This window comes from Puntigrus tetrazona, chromosome 3 (genome assembly GCF_018831695.1).
Source record: "Puntigrus tetrazona isolate hp1 chromosome 3, ASM1883169v1, whole genome shotgun sequence".
Lineage (NCBI taxonomy): Eukaryota > Metazoa > Chordata > Actinopteri > Cypriniformes > Cyprinidae > Puntigrus > Puntigrus tetrazona.
In genome coordinates this window covers 2,657,166-2,677,508 of record NC_056701.1, presented here as the reverse complement: position 1 = coordinate 2,677,508, position 20,343 = coordinate 2,657,166, and the positions used below count along the sequence as shown (strand labels likewise).

At 38.5% G+C, this 20,343-nt stretch overlaps 4 protein-coding genes and 1 pseudogene across 4 annotated transcripts in view; 3 read left to right on the top strand and 2 right to left on the bottom strand.

Moving 5' to 3' along the window:
- Positions 1-20,343, bottom strand: part of LOC122341572 (tripartite motif-containing protein 16-like) — a 341,738-nt gene that overhangs the window by 14,004 nt on the left and 307,391 nt on the right. The gene's annotated exons all lie outside the window — the stretch shown is intronic.
- On the top strand, positions 2,722-5,852 carry LOC122341581 (nuclear factor 7, brain-like). Its single transcript, XM_043235041.1, has 6 exons — positions 2,722-3,339; positions 3,466-3,561; positions 3,644-3,874; positions 3,961-3,983; positions 4,064-4,185; positions 5,082-5,852. The coding sequence occupies exons 1-6, from the start codon at positions 2,947-2,949 to the stop codon at positions 5,564-5,566; spliced, it is 1,350 nt and encodes a 449-aa protein (XP_043090976.1). The 5' UTR covers positions 2,722-2,946; the 3' UTR covers positions 5,567-5,852.
- On the top strand, positions 6,005-9,016 carry LOC122341584 (annotated as a pseudogene).
- LOC122341599 (nuclear factor 7, brain-like) lies at positions 9,142-12,157 on the top strand. The gene is made up of 6 exons (XM_043235065.1): positions 9,142-9,706; positions 10,244-10,339; positions 10,453-10,683; positions 10,770-10,792; positions 10,873-10,985; positions 11,101-12,157. The coding sequence occupies exons 1-6, from the start codon at positions 9,314-9,316 to the stop codon at positions 11,589-11,591; spliced, it is 1,347 nt and encodes a 448-aa protein (XP_043091000.1). The 5' UTR covers positions 9,142-9,313; the 3' UTR covers positions 11,592-12,157.
- The window catches only part of jpt1b (Jupiter microtubule associated homolog 1b), an 11,458-nt gene continuing 9,677 nt past the window's right edge, over positions 18,563-20,343 (bottom strand). Inside the window, exon 5 of the mRNA XM_043235058.1 lies at positions 18,563-19,052. Coding sequence (XP_043090993.1) covers positions 18,937-19,052 — 116 coding nt within the window. The 3' untranslated portion in view covers positions 18,563-18,936. The remainder of the gene's footprint in view (positions 19,053-20,343) is intronic.

Sequence of the window (20,343 nt, the reverse complement as noted above, 5' to 3'; positions counted from 1 at the left end):
GCCTGGGCAATAAAGGAGTGGCTTCATAAGAAGCAATTCAAAGTCCTGGAGTCTTCAGATCTCAACCCCAAAGAAAATCTTTGGAGGGAGTTGAAGGTCCGTGTTGCCCAGCGACAGCCCCAAAACATTACTGCTCTATAGAGGAGATCTGCATGGAGGAATGGGCCAAAAATGTGTGAAAACCTTGTGAAGACTTACAGAAAACATTTGACCTCTGTCATTGCCAACTAAGGGTATATAAAAAAGTACTGAGATGAAATTTTCTACCATAATTTGCAAAAGAATTCTTTAAAAATCCTACAATGTGATTTTCTGGATTTTTTTTCTCATTTTGTCTCTCATAATTGAGGTATACTTGTGATGAAAATTACAATTATCTCATCTTTTTAAGTGGGAGAACTTGCACAATTGGTGGCTGAGTAAATGCATTTTTGCCACCCTGGATCCGCATAATTTCCTTTTCTCTTGATGACATCTATTTTGTGAAGTGCATCATTCCTTTCTGCAGCAAAGCAGCCCCACAACATTATACTACCATCCCCATACTTCACAGTAGGGATGGTGTTCTGAGGCTTTGTGGTGTACTGGTTTTTAAAAAGGCTGATCAATGTGTTCCTTCTCTGGTCATAAAGCAATTTGTATAATTAAACAGGCCTTTTGTGGAATAACTTTAAACAATAATCTTGTAAAGTGTTAATGTCAAAAGTAAATCCTTTTCTTAACTTTTGCAGCTTTCCCAAATGTTAGCAGAGTTTTTATTGTATTTTTACGGTAACTTACTGGCAGCACTATTGCCAGTAAATTACTGTAATTTTTTACACTTTATTATACAAAATCTTTATTTTGAATATTTTACATACTATTAAATTTAATAAATTCCAGAGAAGTGACTTGACTTCATGCACAGCAGTGTATATATATATATATATATATATATATATTACTCACTTACAATTATTGTATTCACTTTTTAGTAATTGTGAACTGAATTCATAACATTTATTAAAAATAGGATGGAAATTAAAAAGCCCAGAATTACTAGAGACAACAGTAATAATCAAAAGTGAGCATTTGTTAATAAGTGAAAACACCCATGGACAAAAACCTAAGAAAAACTGAGTTATGCAGCATAGTTTTCAACTTCACATACATTTAACTCTTTTAACAAGCATTTTAGGAAATGTATTAAACTGTTTTCCCTTTTAACCAAATTAGAGCAAAGTTTCATGCCGGTGTGTCGCTGAAATCTGAGCCAGCGATGGGCTGCTATTCCCCGGGGAAACTGCAAACTTTAATTGACCCCAAAGATTTAGTTAATTACAGACCAAAATTAAATCTCCCTTTTCTGTCAAATACCTAGAATATCAAAATTGACCGCGGGTGGCAGATCCTTTTCCTATTTAGCATCCAAACTCTGGAACAATCTCCCTAACACTGCTCGAGAGGCAGACACACTCTGTCAGTTTGAATCTAAATTAAAGACAACTCTTTTTAATTTTGTAGGCCTGTCTCTATCAAAAAATAAACATTTATTCACATTTTTAATTCAAATTTCTCATAAGCTTAACTTATTTGGTCTAAAGAGAAGAAATATTGACTATTTTTGTTTGACTAAAATTATGAAAGACCGAAATTACCAAAATGTAACCTCAAGATAAAGACTGAGAATTAAATAAGACTAATAATTAAAACCCAACTTCTTCCTATCAGTAACTCTCCACTGGATAAGTACACATGTTTCATCTTTCCCTGTAATTAATTCTCTTAATTGTAACATATTGTGGTAGTTGCTGATGTGTAACTTCATTTTATCCCACACCTAATAGACAATTACAATAGATAACTTAAATGTAGTTAATTTACATTGCTTACATTTATCAGTTATCTAGCCGCTTTAAACCTTTACCCCTCAATTCAACAGTTTACAGTAGTTCAACAAATATAATTTTAATAATCACATTTGAAAACACCCTTGTCACTGTTCTCTGCTTTGTGCGATTTTGACATATTTAGGACAGACTACTTTCTTCACCTACTCCTTTCTTGTACTATATAGCTGAAAAGTAGGCATATTTGAACACAACTTATGTATGCAAAAATTAGTGCACCAGCCAGGTAATTCTCCCCTACTTTTTTCTGAATACTGAGAATTCAAACACACCTATCGCCCACTGCTTTGCCTACTATATAGTAGGGAAATATGTATTTTACTTATATTTAAACTTATAAAAGAATACAACCCTAAAACATCACCATAAAATGATACTTATATGTATATCATGTCATTAAATTGTTTAGAGCATAAGAAAAAAAATGTAATTAAGATTTTTGAAAAATTATGTTATTCATATTTTGTCATACCAGTGCCATTCACACCTCTAGTATAAGACCCCAAAATCAGGCTTTTAATTCAGATCAAACTACAGTACATACATGTTCAAATTAATCGGTTTATTGCTTTAAAAACATTATTAGCATAGTGCATTTGACAGCACAGTAAAACCCTCACAAATAATGTTTTTTTTAATCATTATTTGTGTTTGCATTGTCCTATGTATCTTATCTTTTTCTTAAAGTTTTTCTAGCATTTTATTTGAGAAAATGTCAATGCGAATTCATTTTGATTACATTTAAAGAAGCAATGCTATTTGATCTGTTTTCAGCACACTCAAACGTGATCATAAACTCCACCCTCTTACTATTCTTACCAGGAAGAAACGTACTTGTTATATCTCCTGTCATACTGACTCCATTTTCAATTTATTGGCAAGATGAAAAACGAATCAGCAATCAGTTTGAAATAAAAAAACACTTTCTGGTTGGATTTTGAAAGTTTGACTTTAAAAAGACTGCAGATCTTTCTGATTCTTGTGGTTATTATTTTTTTTAAACCATCAATCAGAAAGTGAAACTACCCTTTAGATTCTTGGAGCTCAAAGAGAGAAAATGGATTTACTATCTGTGGAAGAATTTTCTTGTGCCGTGTGTCATGACATCTTTAAGGATCCTGTTCTTTTAACATGTTGTCACAGTTTCTGTAAAGAGTGTCTTCAACAGTTTTGGACAGCCACAAAAACTCAGGAGTGTCCCGTCTGCAGGAGAAGATCTTCAAGAGATGATCCCCCATGTAATCTAGTACTAAAAAACCTGTGTGAGTCTTTGAAGAAGAGAAGGGAGAGGCATTCGTCGGGATCTGAGGAGATCTGTGGTGTACACCGAGAGAAACTCAAGCTCTTCTGTCTGGAGGACGAACAGCCGGTGTGTTTAGTGTGTAGAGATTCACAGAAACACGTCAGTCACACATTCAGACCCATCGGGGAAATAATTTCATCATATAAGGTAACAGATTTTCAGAGGATAGAACTTACCACAAAAAAATGTCTGTGATATTTGTCACACAAATATGTGATACTATTTATAACATTCATAAGCATACTACAAAAATCTCTTATGTTTAAATTTCAGGAGAATCTCAAAACAGCACTGAAATCCTTGCAAGACAAAGTTAAAGACCAAAAAAATGTTGCAAGAGAGTTTGAGAAAACAGTTCAATACATTAAGGTGAGGAAACAAAACAACTTCATGATATGTAAAACATTGAATTAATATTGAGATGAAAGAAGTGAATGTGATTTGATTTCAGTCTCAAGCTGATCACACAGAGCATCAGATCAAACAGCAGTTTGAGAAGCTTCATCGGTTTCTCAGAGATGAAGAAGAAGCTACAATTAGTGCACTGAGGGAGGAAGAGGAGCAGAAGAAGAAGATGATGAAGGAGAAGCTGGAGGAGATCAACAGACACATCTCAGCTCTTTCAGACACAATCAAAGACACGGAGGAGATGATGAAAGACAACGATGTCTGCTTTCTGAAGGTCTGATTTCAGATCATTGATTGATTGATTGATTGATTGATTGATTGATTGAGTTGTTGATGATAAATGGTGTGTTTGTTCTGCAGAAGTTTCCGGTCTCAATGGAAAGGTGAGTGATCTGCTGGTGTTTCTGGTCTCTCTGCTTCTGAATCAAATCCACTTCAGTCCTGATCCTGAATCCTCTTCTAGAGTCCAGATCTCCTCACAGCTGGATCCACAGACACCTTCTGGAGCTTTGATTCATGTGCCACGATACTTGGGCAACCTGTCCTTCAGAGTCTGGAAGAAGATGCAGGACATCGTCCAGAACAGTGAGTCTCCAGAAGATCTGTGCTCTTACACATACACTGAAAATCACAAATAGGTAATAGTCATGAATTGTTGCACTTTGTATGATTAACCTGATAAAAAAGGGAAGGACAGTTTTGTCCAAATTACCTTTAAAGTTAAAATATGCAGAGCAGGGATATAGGCGAAGACTTCAATTGAGAAGGAGCTGTCTTCTTTGAAGTCGAAAAACTTCTGTACAGACAAGCTTACTTTTTTCAGTATGTGGACAAAGCCTCAACTCTCCCGCTTGGACGGCATGATCATTGCATGCTTGTTGCATGTTTTTCTTGTTTTTTCAGCAGCTGTCACCCCTAAAGCGCAATACTGCCACCTAGGAAATCAAGCAGGCACTAGCACTAGATAATTTGCGTGTTGTGTGTTATCATAAGAGTGACACCCTAAATTAGCACAATGTTAGATATTTTATGATTTGAATATCAGTTATCGTCTATACAGGTATATCGCGACATCACTATTATCATATAAGTAGTAATGTAGTAAAATGCAGACAGTAAAATGTAATTCAGTAAACACCTTATTGATGTATATTTTGGACAAATAAGCAGATGAGGCCAGCATAATAGGCAACGTGCAAAGTTAAGTGGTTTCCCATATAAAACTATTATAAGGAAAACACTGAACCATTGAGCAGATTGTGAAATTGAGCTAATTTTAAAATAAATGTCCAGCCAGGTTGTTCGCCCTATTATTAAACTGTTAAAGATTTTACACATCATTAAAGAAAAATGCTGACTGCATGCGTTGTTGGCCTAAATGGGTTAAACACTGACTGTTCATAATTCAGTCTGTGTATGGTGCACTCTTGATCATTACATGAAGATCAGAATAAAAGCACTTGTTGATTGTGTCTCATCAGCTCCTGTAATTCTGGACCCAAGCACGGCTCATCCCGATCTCATCTTGTCTGATGATCTGAGCTGTCTGAGATGGAGTGAGTACAGTCAACCGCTTCCTGATAATCCGGAGAGATTTGACATCTATCGCTGTGTGCTGGGTTCAGAGGGTTTTAACTCAGGGACACACAGCTGGGACGTGGAGGTTAAAGAAAGTTTATCTTGGGGTCTTGGAATAACTACAGCATCGAACCAGAGAAAGGGGCGTGATTTCTTTAACTCTGATTTCTGGAGTGTGGAGTATAGACTGTATAAATGGGCTGGCTTTAATGTTAAACAGGATCTTGATCGTGTGAGAGTGTGTCTGGACTATGACGGAGGAACAGTGTCTTTCTCTGATCCTGTAACTAACACACATCTACACACAATCACAACCACCTTCACAGACACCGTCTTACCATTCTTTCATAGTTATTCTCATATGAGGATCTTACCATTCAGTGACTGATATCCAGCACCACAGACATATTGCTTTTATGCAACAGTTCAGATGTTAAAAATCAAGTAAATGAAACACCTATGCCAAAATATTTTATTTTTGTTGCAAACTGAGGCAAAGTACGATTTAGTGAAATTAGTAAAAACAAATTACAAAAAAAAAAAGACTGAATATGAATATTATTCATTGTGGTGAAAAACAGTTTTGAAGCATATTTTATGCTTTAGAAGTCAGTTGTTCTGTGAATCTTCAAACACACATCAAATATAACACAATAAATAAACATGGAAATAAAGTGATTACATTTTGTTTCATTAACTGATGTTCTTGTCTGACCTGCTGCACAACATCACGTGGTAGAGTCAAACAGGAATCGGCGATAAGCGTAAAATGGAAACAAAAGCTCTCAAAGAAGATTTCTGGGAAGATTTCTTCAGATTTTTTTGGTTGAAAACATAGAAAGCGAAAGTGATGTTTGGATTGCCGACGCTTGTGCACACTTGTTCATGAAACTCGCTCGTGGAAATGGATTCGATACCTGTCGAAGAACCTCCTTGCAGTTTACACGGTGAAAAATTCGAACTCTTCTATCTTGAGGACAACAACATGTCGATCACACATTCAGACCCATCAGTGGAGTTCTTCCGTCGTATCAGGTGAGATTAATGCGTCACGTGTAAAAAACATATCTGCACATTTATGCACTTAGCATTTTTATCATGTTACTTAAACGCTTTTCTAACACAACGGTTTATGATCATGCCACTGTATTCTCTCAGCAGCCGGTGTTCATTTTGCTTCATTCTAGGAGGAACTCAAAACAGCACTGGAGTCCTTGCGTAAGAAAGTTCATAACAAATAAAACATTAAAAAGGAGTTTGAGAAAACAGTTCAACACATCAAGGTGAGGAAACAGAATCACATTTTAATCACAGGATCTATGACACAGTATTTGGATCACTATACACAATTATGATTACTATTTTTTATGTTATGTTTAAAAACATTTTATATATATATATATATATATATATATATATATATATTTAATTATGGGTGTCATGTCAGGTAAAAGTGAACATTGAGACCAAGAAATCTAACACGTTTGAGGTTAAGTAAACAGAAATATGTAATTATGTTCTATAACCTGGGTGCTATTTACATATGTAAACATTTGCATTACCAAGGCAGTGACTGAAGGACTTGTATTACGAGCTCTGTTAACAGTCCCACAGTGGAAAATGAAATAGGGCCCAGTTGCATCAACATATCCTGTAGGTAAAGATTGTGTCTTAAGAACTAGTTAACTAAGGGGACTGCTGGGAGGTGGAGGTTAAAAAAGCCAGGATTCTTGGAGTAGCATCTTTCCTGTCTTATTCAAATTAGACCAATTTACCCTTTTTTGGCTGACTTGGAAAAACCATGAGCATTCTTAGAGAAAGGGTGAATTAGATGACTAACGTTTAAGACTACCTTGTTAAAAATAACGGTATATTACCGGTTAGGTATGTTTTGAAGCATGTTGCTGATTTGAGCTGGTTCAGGCTCATGTGCTGATCCTAAGCAGGAGCTAGTTGCATTTGCCCAATATCCACAGAACTGAAAGGTTAAGCAAAGAGAACAATTTGGGCTGAAGGTGGAATAGTGGCTCAAGACACGTATCCATTTAACACCCTGTACATGTGGTGACTGAAGTGAATGTGGTCTGATTTCAGTCTCAAGCTGATCACACAGAGAGTCAGATTAAACAGCAGTTTGAGGAGCTTCATCGGTTTCTCAGAGATGAAGAAGAAGCTACAATCACTGCACTGAGGGAGGAAGAGGAGCAGAAGAAGAAGATGATGAAGGAGAAGCTGGAGGAGATCAACAGACACATCTCAGCTCTTTCAGACACAATCAAAGACATGGAGGAGATGATGAAAGACAATAAAGTCAGCTTTCTGAAGGTCTGATTTCAGATCATTGATTGATTGATTGATTGAGTTGTTGATGATAAATGGTGTGTTTGTTCTGCAGAAGTTTCCGGTCTCGATGGAAAGGTGAGTGATCTGCTGGTGTTTCTGGTCTCTCTGCTTCTGAATCAAATCCACTTCAGTCCTGATCCTGAATCTTCTTCCAGAGTCCAGATCTCATCACAGCCGGATCCACAGACACCTTCTGGAGCTTTGATTCATGTTCCACGATACTTGGGCAACCTGTCCTTCAGAGTCTGGAAGAAGATGCAGGACATCGTCCAGAAAAGTGAGTCTCCAGAAGATCTGTGCTCTTATATATGAAATGGGGAATATTTACAGAATTAAAGACGTCTGTCACATTTGATCAACAGGAAATTTGTCCTTAGCCTCTTAAGACCAGAGAAATCTTTGCATTATTTAGAGCATTAAAAATATTATGACTATGATATGTTGATTGTGTCTCATCAGCTCCTGTGATTCTGGATCCAAACACGGCAAATCCATTTCTCGTCCTGTCTGAAGATCTGACCAGCGTGAGATACAGCGGTGACAAACAACCTCTTCCTGATAATCCAGAGAGATTTGACTATTATTCCTGTGTTCTGGGTTCAGAGGGTTTTAATTCAGGAACATTTTGCTGGGACGTAGAGGTTAAAGGGAGTCAGTACTGGAGTGTAGGAGTAACTAGAGCATCAAACCAGAGGAAGGGAGATGATTTCTTTAATGATGTCTACAGTGTCTGGTATGGACTGTATGAACCATCTGGTTTTCCTGTTGACCAGGATCTTGATCGTGTGAGAGTGTGTCTGGACTATGACGGAGGAACAGTGTCATTCTCTGATGCTGTAACTAACACACATCTACACACAATCACAACCTCCTTCACCGACACCGTCTTTCCTTTTATTTGGTGTTACACTCTTGACACTCTGAGGATCTTTCCCTGCAATATTTAGCAAACGTTACACCTGTACGTCTGGATCCAACTGGTTTCAGTAGGACTAGAGTCAAAATCTCACGGGGGTCGATTGATTGCAGTCAAAATTTAAAAAACATATACTCAAAATATATACTATAATAATATAGCTCTGCAACATAACTCAAATGGCAGATGCAACCTGCTCCTTATATAAGCCAGTTGTCAACTAAATGTTCAACAAAACACATATGATTGTCATTTAGATATTAATCTGCTGCCAGGGACGGACAGGTTTCCTCAGCTGAGTCTGTTATTTTTACTGCTTTACTTTTTTTTTTCTGACTTTACCATTTGGTGATTGGCTCATTTGTTTGGAAGGCGGGATTTAATCTGCCAGTGCAGCATATGTGGTAAAGTTAAAGTGTGTGTAGTGCTACGTGATAGAGACAGAAACTGGATTTGTCTCCAAACACTGTGACTTCAGCATGTGAAGAAATCATGATATCATTTAGATAAAGATTTGATCATGAGAGACGCTGTGAGCTTCAAACATTCGCCAACAAATAAATAAAACACTTGCCAATATCTTGAGTCTTTTATTATTATTTATAGTTCATTCTGAATGCATTTTGTTCAACATTTAACTTAAAGAAATCCTGATGTTCCTGTCTGACCTGTTTGTTTTCAACAAACTCAAACGTTTTGAGACGTTGAACAGGAAGAGACTGACTTATTTCTCTTTTTCGTCATACTGACTGCTCTTTATGTCTGTGAAAGATTAAAAAAGAAACGTGAAGAAGGAAGATAAACCCTCTGAAGAATTATTCAGTCGTTTGTTTCTGAATAGACAGCTGATTTTTGTAAGTGATAGGTGGAGCTCAAATGGCTTCCCTATCGGAAGATGTTTTGTGTCCCGTGTGCCGTGAAATCTTCAAGGATCCTGTTGTTTTATCGTGCAGTCACAGTTTCTGCAAAGAGTGTCTTCAACGGTTCTGGAGAACCAAGGAAACTCAGGAGTGTCCCGTCTGCAGGAGAAGATCCTCGAAAGAGGAAATTCCTCCTAATCTGGTGTTAAAAAACTTGTGCGAGTCGCTCCTGAAGGAGAGAAACGAGAGGTATTCATCTGGATCTGAGGAGATCTGTGGTGTACACCGAGAGAAACTCAAGCTCTTCTGTCTGGAGGACAAACAGCCGGTGTGTTTAGTGTGTAGAGATTCACAGAAACACGTCAGTCACACATTCAGACCCATCGGGGAAGCCGTTTCATCGTATAAGGTAAGAAAAATGAAGAACAATAAACAGTCATACAGATATTTACACACTCAATATTACACACACAACTTCACATGACACATACTGTGCTGAGAAAAAAAGTATTTATTTAATCAGGACAGGTTTTGTCTCGTCCAGCTGAACATTATTATGAAGTTTCATATATTTAGGGAAGTAGGAACTGCAGTGGCAAATACATTTTCTCGCAAGCCCAGTTGGAATTGGAGACGTTTATTCAATCAATCAATCAATTCATCATTTTTTATTTATATAGTGCTTTTAACAACACAGGTTGCATCAAAGCACTTATTGTTTCAATATTATTATCAGTACAAAATGCATTTTGTTTTTACAAATTTTTCCTCATTTCCTAATGCTCAAACTGTTTCATATGGGATATACACAAAAACGGAAAAAAATCTGGATAAATACAGGCAAACCTTTTTACAGCGCCACACGAACATATCACTGTATTCTCTGTATGGTGTTTTTTATATATATATATTTTTTTTTTTGTTTGTTTGTTTTCTTCAATTCTAGGAGGAGCTCAGTACCACACTTAAGTCCTTTCAAGAGAAATGTAAACATAGTGAAAAAAAGAAAGATGAGTTTGAGGAAACAATTCAATACATCAAGGTGATGAAACAAAGATTCCAGTTTATCATTTAAATGACAAACAGTAGTAGTAGTATCTCAGATATTAATGATGTGAAGTGTTGATGATTGAAGTGAATGTGGTCTGATTTCAGTCTCAAGCTGATCACACAGAGAGTCAGATTAAACAGCAGTTTGAGAAGCTTCATCGGTTTCTCAGAGATGAAGAAGAAGCTACGATCACTGCACTGAGGGAGGAAGAGGAGCAGAAGAAGAAGATGATGAAGGAGAAGCTGGAGGAGATCAACAGACACATCTCAGCTCTTTCACACACAATTAAAGACACAGAGGAGATGATGAAAGACAATGATGTCTGCTTTCTGAAGGTCTGATTTCAGATCATCCATTGATTGATTGATTGATTGATTGATTGATTGAGTTGTTGATGATAAATGGTGTGTTTGTTCTGCAGAAGTTTCCGTTCTCGATGGAAAGGTGAGTGATCTGCTGGTGTTTCTGGTCTCTCTGCTTCTGAATCAAATCCACTTCAGTCCTGATCCCGAATCTTCTTCCAGAGTCCAGATCTCATCACAGCCGGATCCACAGACACCTTCTGGAGCTTTGATTCATGTTCCACGATACTTGGGCAACCTGTCCTTCAGAGTCTGGAAGAAGATGCAGGACATTCGTCCAGAACAGTGAGTCTGGAGAGGATCTGTGATCTTACACATACACTGTATATAATGCATGGGCGAAGATTTACAGATTTTATATGAATTTACCTGTTGATTGTGTCTCATCAGCTCCTGTGGTTCTGGATCCAAACACGGCTCATCCACGTCTCGTCCTGTCTGAAGATCTTACCAGCGTGAGATACAGCAGTGACAAACTGCTCCCCGATAATCCAGAGAGATTTGACAAGTCATACTGTGTCGTGGGTTCAGAGGGTTTTAACTCAGGGACACACAGCTGGGACGTGGAGGTTAAAGACAGTCGTTCCTGGAGTCTTGGAGTAACTACAGCATCAATCCAGAGGAAGGGTTTCATTTCTCTTACTGATGGTGTCTGGACTGTGCAGTTCGGACTAAATAAATGGGCTGGCTTTGGTGTTGACCAGGATCTTGATCGTGTGAGAGTGTGTCTGGACTATGACGGAGGAACAGTGTCTTTCTTTGATCCTGTAACTAACACACATCTACACACATTCACAACCACCTTCACCGACACTGTCTTACCTTTCTTCTGGTGTTATGGATTTTCCTCTCTAAAGATCTTACCGTTCAACAGTCAGTAATCATTTCACCTGTAGGTCTGGATCTTCCTGTTTTCATCATGGGTAACAGTGCTGTTGAACTGTGTATCAGTGCAGCTGTGATCTGATCACATGACTGATATCTAGCACTACAGACGCACTTTCATATTTCTTTAAGTGATTAATGTATCTTAAAGATTTCACAATCTTAAAGACCAGATTTTTTTTTCCCCCAAACAAAGCCAAAGCAGGACTGAGTAGTGCAAATTAAGTGAACATATCATACATCGCAGGTACCAATAGTTGCCTTTTAATTGTTCCAAAAATAATGAATACTTGTAAAATACTTGTAGAATTCTGTACAGAAAAAAAAAAATATTACAAAGCTGATAGCCTAACGTCAGTGTAATTCATTAACTTGTGCAAATGTAGTGCAGCCTAAATGTTTTAGTCACACAGTCCCAGTCCTCAGTGAAGCATTTTTCTTTTAAAATATTTTTAAACAATTATATTGTTCACTTAATCCTGTAAAATAATAGCATAATATGCACATGTTGCTGCACTGTAACATCACTTGTTAAAAACCTAATAAAAAGCACTACAGTGGAGATTTACTGACATCTCTTGGTGAAATTGTGCAACTTACTAAAGCCTTATTATTAGGCTACAATCCCACCATGCAAATAAGAAGAAGCAAACACTTTTTCTCCATTCTGGGATGTTGGATGTTAGTAAAACGTCTAATTTTACTTCAGAATAAATGGCCCCTGTTTATATATTTTTGCACAAGGAATGTAATACTCCACACGTAACAAATAGTTCCCATAGTTTCTAGATTTGTTTGTTCTGTTGTGGGAAACATTTACAAGCATGTTTAATGCATCAGAAATAGAACAACACATTAACTGCTTATATTTAGCATAAACTGTGGCTGAATGACTGAAGGCCTACGAAGACATAAAAGTTAGAAAACTCCATCTTGAATTTTATATTCAGTTTTTATTTCCAGAGAGGTATTGAAATTCTCAAGTCTAATCTGACACACGGTGAGCACTTAAACCTAAGAGCAATAGGGTGAATTAAGGATGATTGGGACAGTTGAACCTCAGCTTCAAGACGAACAATGTGGGTTTCGTCCTGGACGTGGAACACTGGACCAGCTCTATACCCTCTTCAGGATACTGAAGAGGGTATAGAGGGAGTAAACTCCTGGGAGTTGGGTAAACTCCTGGGAGTTTACCCAACCAGTCCACATGTGTTTTGTGGATTTGGAGAAGGCATTCGACTGGGTCCCTCGTGGTGTCCTGTGGGGGGTGCTCTGGGAATACGGGGTAAGGGGGCCATTGTTAAGGGCTGTCCGGTCCCTGTATGATCAGAGCAGGAGCTTGGTTCGCATTGCCGGCATTAAGTCAGACTTGTTCCCAGTGCATGTTGGTCTCCAACAGGGCTGCCCTTTGTCACCGGTCCTGTTCATTATTTTTATGGACAGGATTTCTAGGCACAGCCGGGGGTCCAGTTTGGTGACCACAGGATAGCGTCTCTGCTTTTTGCGGATGATGTTGTCCTGTTGGCTCCATCTGGCCAAGACCTACAGTGTGCGCTGGGGTGGTTTGCAGCTGAGTGTGAAGCGGCTGGGATGAGAATCAGCACCTCCAAGTCTGAGGCCATGGTTCTCAGTCGGACAAGGGTGGCTTGCCCCCTTCAGGTTGGTGGGGAGTTCCTACCTCAGGTGGAGGAGTTTCAGTATCTTGGGGTCTTGTTCACGAGTGAGGGGAGGATGGAACGAGAAGTCGAAAGACGGATCGGTGAAGCTTCTGCAGTAATGCGGTCACTGTACCAGTCTGTCATGGTGAAGAATTTATGATTTCTCAATTTTCTGGTCAATCTTCATTCATACTCTCACCTGAGCTTTGGGTCATGACTGAAAGGATGAGATCCCGGATACAAGCGGCCGAAGTGAGTTTCCTCCGTAAGGTGGCTGAGCGCTCCCTTAGAGATAGGGTGAGGAGTTCAGTCACTCGGGAGGAGCTCGGAGTAGACCCGCTGCTCCTCCACATCGAGAGAGGCCAGCTGAGGTGGCTCGGGCATCTGTTCCGGATGCCTCCCGGACGCCTCCCAATGGAGGCGTTCCGGGCATGTCCCACCGGGAGGAGGCCCCCGGGGAAGACCTAGGACACACTGGAGGGACTATGTCTCTCGGCTGGCCTGGGAGTGCCTCGGCGTTCCTCCGGAAGATCTGGAGGAAGTGTCTGGGGAGAGGGAAGTCTTAGTGTCCCTGCTTAGACTGTTGCCCCCACGACCCGGCTCCGGATAAGCGGTAGTGAATGGATATATGGATGGATGGGACAGTTTTGTGTGATATATTTCTGTAATACTGAAAATGTTAGCTACCCATTTGCGAAAAAAACAGTATTATATTATAAAAAAAGGATGTGTGAAGTACACTTTTCTTTAAACTAAGACAAAAAATATTTTTGGGTAAATGGGGCAACAAATATTATCATTTATTTATAGGCTAGTTTTTTTTTTTATCATTAGGGCTACCTGATTATAGCTGTTTATTATAACCAATTTTTATAAAACTTAATTTTATTCTCTCCATCAAATTTCAACATTTCATTATTTCAATTTTTACTGAACACATTTAATTCTCTTTATCGAATTAAGGAGAAATAATTATTATAATTATCTTATTTCATTTCATTTTTACCCCCAAATTTCACTGAACATGTTTAATCTCAGCCATCCTTCCCCCATCCCAGTCTAAAAGTCTAAAAGCCATTGAAAAATTGCACTGAAGTGTAAAAAAACTTCATTAAAAACTATTTATTTATTTGCCTTTAAGCACTGTCCCAATCACCCTAAATCATATTGCCCCATTCACCCAAATTGAAAAATGTAAATGAAAATATAAAAATTATATCAACGCAATTTTTATTGTATAGCAGTATCATATTCATATTTCCATTAAAGGTTTTTGCTATGTATCAAATATAATAATTGTATGACCTTTGAAATTTTCCTCACCTGATGCATTAATGGATCAACTTATTGTGTCCTATTTGCCCCGCCCACTTACATGATGTCACACCAATGAGGGCATGCAAATTTGATTAGTCTCACAATAAACAGTTTTATTTTTACTTACCGGGTGAGAAAATAAATGGTATAGTTATACTGTCACATTTTGTCCCATTATGCCCACTAGTGCTGGATTTCATGTAATCTGGATTACTAATCAGATTTCAAACATTAATAGGCCTAGTGGTGATTAGATTACATTAAATACTTGTAATCTGACCACAGTTTTTTAGCAATTAGCCTACATGATTACATATTATTTACAACAATAGTAACAAATTCCTATTCGCAATTTATTAATTTGTAACTTTTTGCCATGCGATTTGGAATCAGTAATGGTCTAATGTTTGTAAGTAATCTACCCAGCACTGTCTGTGTCATTATTAGCATCAGGCCAGCCTTTTATGACCAGGAAGTGACCAGTGGTGGAGCTAACTTTTTTTCAATTACTGGCGCTACTCTCATTAACTTTTTTCGTAGGTATCCTGCTTGCACTTTCATAAGCATATTCAAGTCTGTAATTTTACATCAAAGTAATCTACTTCGCTACCTCTGCTGAAAAACAAAACCCAGCCTTTTTTCTGACATGTCTTGGGTATTCTATAATCTTTGCCATAACCCTATTGCTAAAAATAACTCCTCCCATTAGGTCCAGGGAGGTGGGGCTAGACTAGGTCAAGCTCCGCCCATTGCGTCCCAAATTAAATTAGGTTCTGCGGTGAGCACTACTTGGCATTTCGCGCTTTTATACCCAAATATCTAACAAGTGAAAGCGATTTTTTGTATTTAGTAAAGTTTCTTATGGAAAGCAGATTTTTGTAAAGTCGAGTGTAAACGACTTTGTGATCTGTGGCCACGTTCACACAGTAGCAGAGCACGGTTGTCATGTGTATGTGGGGTTGACAACCGTATTTTACAGGTGTGAATCTCGAAATATCTTGTTCGTTTTCTGTACGAACAGTAGTCATCCCCGTATTCCTTATCAGTAACCATAGTGACAGTAACCGATGTAATATCAAAGATGGCGTCCGTTAAACTGAAAGTCAAAACAAGAGTCCATTTTGGCCGCGAGTTCTTTGGGTGCATTTCAGCACAAAACTGATGGAAGAAAGCTTTAAGATGACAGTCAACTATTTTTTTTTTACTGTAAATTACCAGAAACATGTATCACACAGAAGTGCTATCATCTCCCATCAGTAATTAATGTATTATTTTTATGTAAATTGTAAAAGAAAACCCCACCATTTCTGGTCAGCTTTGCACGCAGGTTTGTTTATGCATTAAACTCGTCGCCACAAGAAAAACATGTCAACAAAACCATCTCATGGCCACGAGATATCCCCACGAGTTAATATGACGTTGCCACGAAATAATATGTCCTGCTCATTTCATATAACGTTGCATAGCTTACCGAGGATGTCTCATTTAAAAAAAAAGTAGGTAGGAACCTTCTATGTAACATTTTTCCTTGAATTAGTTTTCTAGTTTGTTTGTCGAATGCTGGGATAAGTAACTGCTATTAAAAAACCCGTAAAACTGTTAGGCCACAAATGTAAATGAAACAAACCAGATGACTGAGTGTTTTGTTGATAATTCTGTTGAAAAAAAAGTTGAAAATTTTTTTCAGTCTCAAGCAGAGCATAGAGCGTCAGATTAAACAGCAGTTTGAGAAACGTCATTAGAAAGACAATGACGTCTGCTTTCTGAAGGTCTGATTTCAGATCATCCATTGATTAATTGATTGAGTTGATGATGATAAATGGTGTGTTTGTTCTGCAGAAGTTTCCGGTCTCGATAGAAAGGTGAGTGATCTGCTGGTGTTTCTGGTCTCTCTGCTTCTGAATCAAATCCACTTCAGTCCTGATCCTGAATCTTCTTCCAGAGTCCAGATCTCATCACAGCTGGATCCAAAGACACCTTCTGGAGCTTTGATCCATGTTCCACGATACTTGGGCAACCTGTCCTTCAGAGTCTGGAAGAAGATGCAGGACATCGTCCAGAACAGTGAGTCTCCAGAAGTTCTTACACATACACTGTATATACAGTAAGAGTAAAAAGTATTTGATCCCTTGCTGATTTTGTTGGTTTGCCCACTAATAAAGACATGATCATTCTATACTTTTAATGGTAGATGTATTCTAACATGAAGAGACAAAATATCAAAAAGAAAATCCAGAAAACAACTTTAAAGAATATATATTAATTGATTTGTATTTCATTGAGTAAAATAAGTATTTGATCGCCTAGTATGCATTAGGAGTTCTGGCTTTCACAGACCAGTTAGACACTCCCAATCAACTTGTTACCTGAATTGAAGACACCTAACTCATGACCTGCGTGAAAGACACCTGTTCACAGAATCAGACAATCAGACAGATTCCAAACTCTCCAAGAACTCTCTCAGGACCTCAGAGACAGGATTGTTGACCTGCACAAATCTGGAATGGGCTACAAAAACATTAGCAAGATGCTGGGTATTAAAGTAACAACCATTGGTGCAATTGTGAGAAAATTTAAGAAGTATAACATGACCATCAATAGACCTCGGGCTTGTGCTTCACAGAAGATTTCACCTCGTGGGGTGGCAATGATCATGAGAACTGTGAAAAATCAGCCTGCAACCACACAGCGGGAGTTAGTGAATGACCTCAAGGCAGCTGGGACCACAGTCACCAGGAAAACAATTGGCAAAATCCTGCAGTGCCCGAATGGTACCCCTACTTAAGAAGGCACATGTGAAGGCCCGCCTAAAGTATGCCAATGATCACCTCAAAGATGTACAAAGTGATTGGGAGAAGGTTCTGTGGTCAGACGAGACCAAAATTGAACTAGTTGGCCTAATCTCTACTCGTCATGTGTGGAGGAAGACAAATGCTGCCTATGACCCCAGGAACACTGTGCCCACCGTCAAGCATGGAGGTGCAAGCATTATGTTTTGGGGGTGTTTCTCTGCCAAGGGCACAGGGCTACTTCACCGCATCAGTGGGAAGATGGATGGAGCCATGTACTGTGCAGTCCTGAAGGACAACCTCCTCCCCTCTGCCAGGAAGTTGAAAATGGACCGTGGTTGGGTCTTCCAACATGACAACGACCCGAAGCATACAGCAAAGGCAACAAAGGAGTGGCTCAAGAAGAACCACATTAAGGTCATGGAGTGACCCAGCCAGTCTCAGGACCTCAATCCAATCGAAAATCTATGGAGGGAGCTGAAGGTCCGGGTTGCCAAGCGACAGCCCACCAACCTTAATGATTTAGAGAGGATCTGCAAAGAAGAATGGGCCAAAATTCCCCCAGATATGTGTGCTAACCTTGTGGTTAACTACAACAAATGTCTGTCCGCTGTGCTTGCAAACAAAGGCTGTGCCACCAAGTATTAAGTGCTTTTGGCTAGAGGGATCAAATACTTATTTCCCTCAATGAAATACAAATCAATTAAAATATTTTCTTTAAAGTTATTTTCTGGATTTTCGTTTTGATATTCTGTCTCTCCATGTTAGAATACATCTACCATTAAAAGTATAGAATGATCATGTCTTTATTAGTAGGTCAACCAACAACATCAGCAAGGGATCAAATACTTCATACTCTCACTGTATTGCATGGGCGAAGATTAACAGATTTTATATGAATTTACCTGTTGATTGAGTCTCATCGGCTCCCGTGGTTCTCGGCTCGTCAGGAAGATATGTGCTCTTTTCATTTTTTTTTTGTCACCGCTAATCGTTCACCATCACTTCCTCTCTGGCTTCTTATACACCGAGACAAATTAAGGGTAGAAAGCGTGCACAAACTGAAACATATGAACGGTGACTGATTGTGTGGTCTTTAGTAGTTCATCCTCGTTAATTTGGAGAGATTCATCTTCTTTGGCAAATGATGAAACGATTTGATTTGACAATAACACCCCCAATCAAAACACAAACACAGTGAAATTCATATCAATCTTTATTTGTACTTAGAAATTTCGCGCAACAAATCTTTTTTTTTTTTGTCCTTTTTCCTTTAATGATTTACACCAGGGCAGATTAAAAGTCGATCTGAATCTCTCATGCCATTATTCCTGCAGGAGCGGCTGAAACGGACCTCTTACATAAAGTGCTTCTGTCAACGATCGCTTCTCTTTTCTTTCTTTCTTTTTTTTTTTTTTTTTTTTTGCAATAGAAAAAATGAAAAGACGGTGGAGGACAAAAAATTTCCATGGCTCACGAGAAGAGTGAAGGAAGGGGAATTCCTTTTAAAAAAAGAAAAGAAAAAAAAGGAAACGGAAAAAGACCGAAAGAGCAAAGAAAGTTCAGTGAAGGCCGTTTCAGCCCAGGATCAGACTGGATTTACCACCAGGTGGGTTCCTCCGGCCGGAGGGGTTGTTGGCAGCAGACGGCCCAGAAGGCTGTGCGGCTTCTTCTTTCTGCTCCATGACCTCCTCTGAAGAACACAACCACAGAGCGGCAAGCGTTAGTGACATACTCCATCACACACACACTTAAAAGTAACAAAACCCAACAAATGCATTCTAAAAACAAATTTCATTTTACATTTTTAAACAAACAAAAGCTACAACTAACCATGTGCATGCTTCTAAAATATAGCATTTAGCTTTTGTCATTCATGTCCGACAGGTGCAACACATTATTAAAACGGTATGTGACAGCCAACGGATCAAGTTGAAGCGAGCGAGCATCGTTTATCAATTATTTGCTGCGCGACACCATTCAAAAAAGACCTCCGAAGACATTTTGTATCATTTGGTCTGTGCAGCTCACGGTGATTTTAACATTTCATCGTTTAACCTTTTATCGTTTAACCTTTTGACGTCTCGGACTCTTAAAGAGACAGTTCACCCAAAAATGAAAATTCTGTCATCGTTCACTCAAGCAAATCCAAACCTGAAGGAGTTTGGCGAGTAGAAAAGATGACGTTTAGAAGAATGCTTGTACTAAAACTGTTTATGGTAGCTATTGACTTCTATAATAATTTTATTCTAGTATTTTTCCTCATACTAAACTGTCACTGGGGCGGTACCTTTACAAAAGATACATGTTTGTTCGCCAAAAGGTCCATTCCATCCTTCACCTTAAAAAGTACATATATGAACCTAATAGGTACAAAAGTGTATCTCCCCAGTGAGAGCTTTTGTAGCTTTTGCATTTCCAAGAGTATAGATGCATTGATGTCAATAGCAAAAAAAAAAAAAAAAAAAAACATGAGAGTAGATGACACTTCATTTTTTGGTGAATTATCCCAGATTTTATATGGTAAAGGATCCTGAAGCCAAACCATACAGAGAACTATTGCTCCACAAAACCTTTTTTTTTTAGTACTGAGGCGATACTGTACGCGTGTGAAAGCAGCGGCGCTTCAGAACTACGATCGCAGACCCACTCAGCACATCCGGACCCATTCTCTAATGGAGTTTGAGCTCAGTATATTTGCATTTTATGGTGATGGGACCATCGGTCTTCCTGGAAGTGTTCGATACAAGTGCGTGACTCAGAAACGTCTCACTGAGACTCGGCAGACACTCACAGGAGGAGCTTTCGGCTAATGTACATCTGCACTGCCTCAAATATATTCTACATAATATGAATGCAGATGCTTTAATTTGACATACTGTGCTAACACTAATAATGCAACAAGTACAAACTACTACTGCATGCATATATATATATATATATATATATAAAATAGAGAAGATGATAATACTTAAATTTTTAAG

Excerpts from the sequence above, each read along its gene's own strand:
- LOC122341581 (XM_043235041.1), top strand. The coding sequence starts at position 2,947 with ATGGATTTACTATCTGTGGAAGAATTTTCTTGTGCCGTGTGTCATGAC. Across the intron at positions 3,984-4,063 it reads TTTCCGGTCTCAATGGAAAG|AGTCCAGATCTCCTCACAGC; the intron begins GTGAGTGATCTG and ends ATCCTCTTCTAG. Across the intron at positions 4,186-5,081 it reads GCAGGACATCGTCCAGAACA|CTCCTGTAATTCTGGACCCA; the intron begins GTGAGTCTCCAG and ends GTGTCTCATCAG.
- LOC122341599 (XM_043235065.1), top strand. The coding sequence starts at position 9,314 with ATGGCTTCCCTATCGGAAGATGTTTTGTGTCCCGTGTGCCGTGAAATC. Across the intron at positions 10,340-10,452 it reads AAACAATTCAATACATCAAG|TCTCAAGCTGATCACACAGA; the intron begins GTGATGAAACAA and ends GTCTGATTTCAG. Across the intron at positions 10,684-10,769 it reads ATGATGTCTGCTTTCTGAAG|AAGTTTCCGTTCTCGATGGA; the intron begins GTCTGATTTCAG and ends TTTGTTCTGCAG.